Genomic DNA, 2,525 nt, shown 5'->3' on the forward strand with positions numbered 1-2,525 from the left:
TATATATATATATATATATATGTTATACGTCAATAGAACATTGAGATGTGTTTAAAAAAAAAAAGGTGATAAAGCACAAGTAATAACACATGATCACCTTTTGGTGCACAACAGCTTTAAACCAATAAAATGGTGGAGTCAGTGAATGCATGATTACACATCATCTTGCACCTTCTGGCATGCTGGCCTCGGGCGAAAAACGTAATGTGCCATTCGTTCTGTTCTCTTCTCTGTTTCTAATGTGTCATGTCCTTCCCCCCCCCCCCCCAGCCCTCCAGCTGCCACTGGCCAACGATGGGGGCAGCCGATCATCGTCTTCAGAGAGCTCTCCTCAGCACCATCCCTACCCCAGCCGCCCGCGACACATGCTCACCCTGCCCACGCCTCCGTACGGCCTGCAGAAGAGCTTAGAGAAGTATGTGGACACATGCTGATGTTCATCTGAGGAACTGTATTTACGGTTCTTATTGTGTTTATGTGGTATAAGTAAGAGGTGTACAGAAACACACACACTCTGCATGTGGATCCATCATGTGTGACACAGCATCCATTTGAGTCAGAAGCCTCATCTTGCTATGGACGTTTCACACTGAAACATACTTCACGTCTCGTTTCCGCTGCCTCACGTTGTGTGTTATCGTGTGTTTCGTCCCCACAGTGCAGAGATCGACCAAAAACTGCAGGAGATCATGAAACAGACGGGTTACCTGAAGATCGACGGTCAGGTGAGATGTGACGCGTGATGATGACATGTTGACTTTCTCTCGTGTGGAAATGTCAATGCCCTATATGTGATGCATTACATGAGAGGTCATGAGGCAGGTGATATTTGATTGAGTGGTCAATCTTTTTCCTCTGTGCCATTTATCTCTGTTGTGCTGCACTGTTGCACAGGGGGACATGTTCCTTCATTACGATGAACATGGGCACTGTAGTTTATTTTGTATCAGTCCCACATACTCCGTCCTGTTGCTGTAAATACTCCCAACAGATTTAAGTGTGTATTAATCCACAGCTGAAAATAGTCCCCGACAAATGTACGTGCTACACCTGTTTGCTAGAAACTACAGTGCCCAGTTCCTTTAGGAGATTACTTTGACTTTTATACTCATGAGTTGTGTTGAAAGATTTATATTTTCGGTCAGAGTCAAAGCCAGTCAGGGTTTAAAGGAAGCTGGAGAAAACGATTTGACTCGTCGTCGCTGTTTGTTTTTACTTCCTCTCATTAGCCCAGAGGGGTTGCTACATCAAGCACTCGATGAGGCACCACTCACAGCATCTCAGTCGCGGGGAGGGGGGGGGCTTAATTGCACATCAAAACATTTGTTACTGAATGACCCAGAGGGGTTTACTGTTGCCTCGCGAAGCAGAAGATCTGAACTTGCCTCTCTCATCTATTTTCAGCTCGGAGTGTTTGCACAGAAACAATATCTTGAGTTTGATCCAAAGTCTTGTTTTGTCCACAGCGGTATCCAGCGGAGGTGACGGACCTGATCAGCGAGGGGGAGATCGGCAGCGGGACCTGTGGACAGGTCTTCAAAGTGCGATTCAAGAAGACCGGCCATGTCATCGCTGTCAAAGTAGGAACTATATGCACCCAACCGTTCACTAATCACGCAGCACATCCTTTGCGCTAAAAATACATACTAACTTTTGATAGGTTGATAAGAGGCAAACAGAACAAATGCACATTTTTTCCGGGGAAATCCAACCCCCTACTTTAAAATTTAATGGGACCAAAATGTCATAAGTTTATTGTTTATCGGATCCACATGGGGAAAAATCTAGACATGGACAGTTGTTAAAGAAAATGAGGAATGAACGAGGAATATGAAATACATTAAAAAAAAATAGAATATATATTTTAAATGCCATAACTCTCTTTAATATGAACATTGTGTAATTATTGTAGTTATTTATGCTTCACTCTGTAAAGTCGATGATATGTAGGATCACAGTGTAATATGCGGGCGGTGTTTTCTTCAGGCTTAGTTTCAAAATACAAGACAGAATTTCCCCACAGGGACCACAAAGACTTCAGTCAACAAGATCAGAATACAGCAGGAGCTCGATGCTAACCCCGGCTCAGCGCTCTGATTTTGTGTTGTGATCTAATTGTGACTAATTTACCAACACAGTGGCAGTAATAACCCCACATAACAACCCTCCTATTTAAGAGATGACTTAATTGTAGCTGCCCGAGCTGTTTAACAACCAGGCAGTCAGTCAGCGCACCAGAGGAGTCTTTTCTAATGGCTTGTTTCTCTGTATGTGTGTGTGTGTGTGTGTCACCAGCAAATGCGTCGCACAGGAAACAAGGATGAGAACAAGAGGATCCTGATGGACCTGGATGTGGTGCTGAAGAGTCATGACTGCCCGTACATCATCCAGTGCTATGGAGCCATAGTTACCAGCGTGGGTGTCTCCAAAATACATACACAGGCACCTTAAACAAACCTTAAACAAACTGCTAAAAGCTGTGTGTGTGTGTGTGTGTGTGTGTGTGTGTGTGTGTGTGTGTGTGT

General features: G+C 44.2%; 1 protein-coding gene across 1 annotated transcript; it reads left to right on the forward strand.

Annotated features, from left to right (window-relative positions):
- The first annotated feature begins 54 nt into the window (after positions 1-54).
- Positions 55-2,490, forward strand: map2k7 (mitogen-activated protein kinase kinase 7). The gene is made up of 4 exons (XM_031842313.1): positions 55-415; positions 659-725; positions 1,467-1,580; positions 2,296-2,490. The coding sequence occupies exons 1-4, from the start codon at positions 150-152 to the stop codon at positions 2,449-2,451; spliced, it is 603 nt and encodes a 200-aa protein (XP_031698173.1). The 5' UTR covers positions 55-149; the 3' UTR covers positions 2,452-2,490.
- The last annotated feature ends 35 nt before the right edge of the window (positions 2,491-2,525 follow it).

This window comes from Anarrhichthys ocellatus, unplaced genomic scaffold (assembly GCF_004355925.1).
Source record: "Anarrhichthys ocellatus isolate YVR2014 unplaced genomic scaffold, GSC_Weel_1.0 scaffold7024, whole genome shotgun sequence".
In the NCBI taxonomy this organism is placed as follows: Eukaryota; Metazoa; Chordata; class Actinopteri; order Perciformes; family Anarhichadidae; genus Anarrhichthys; species Anarrhichthys ocellatus.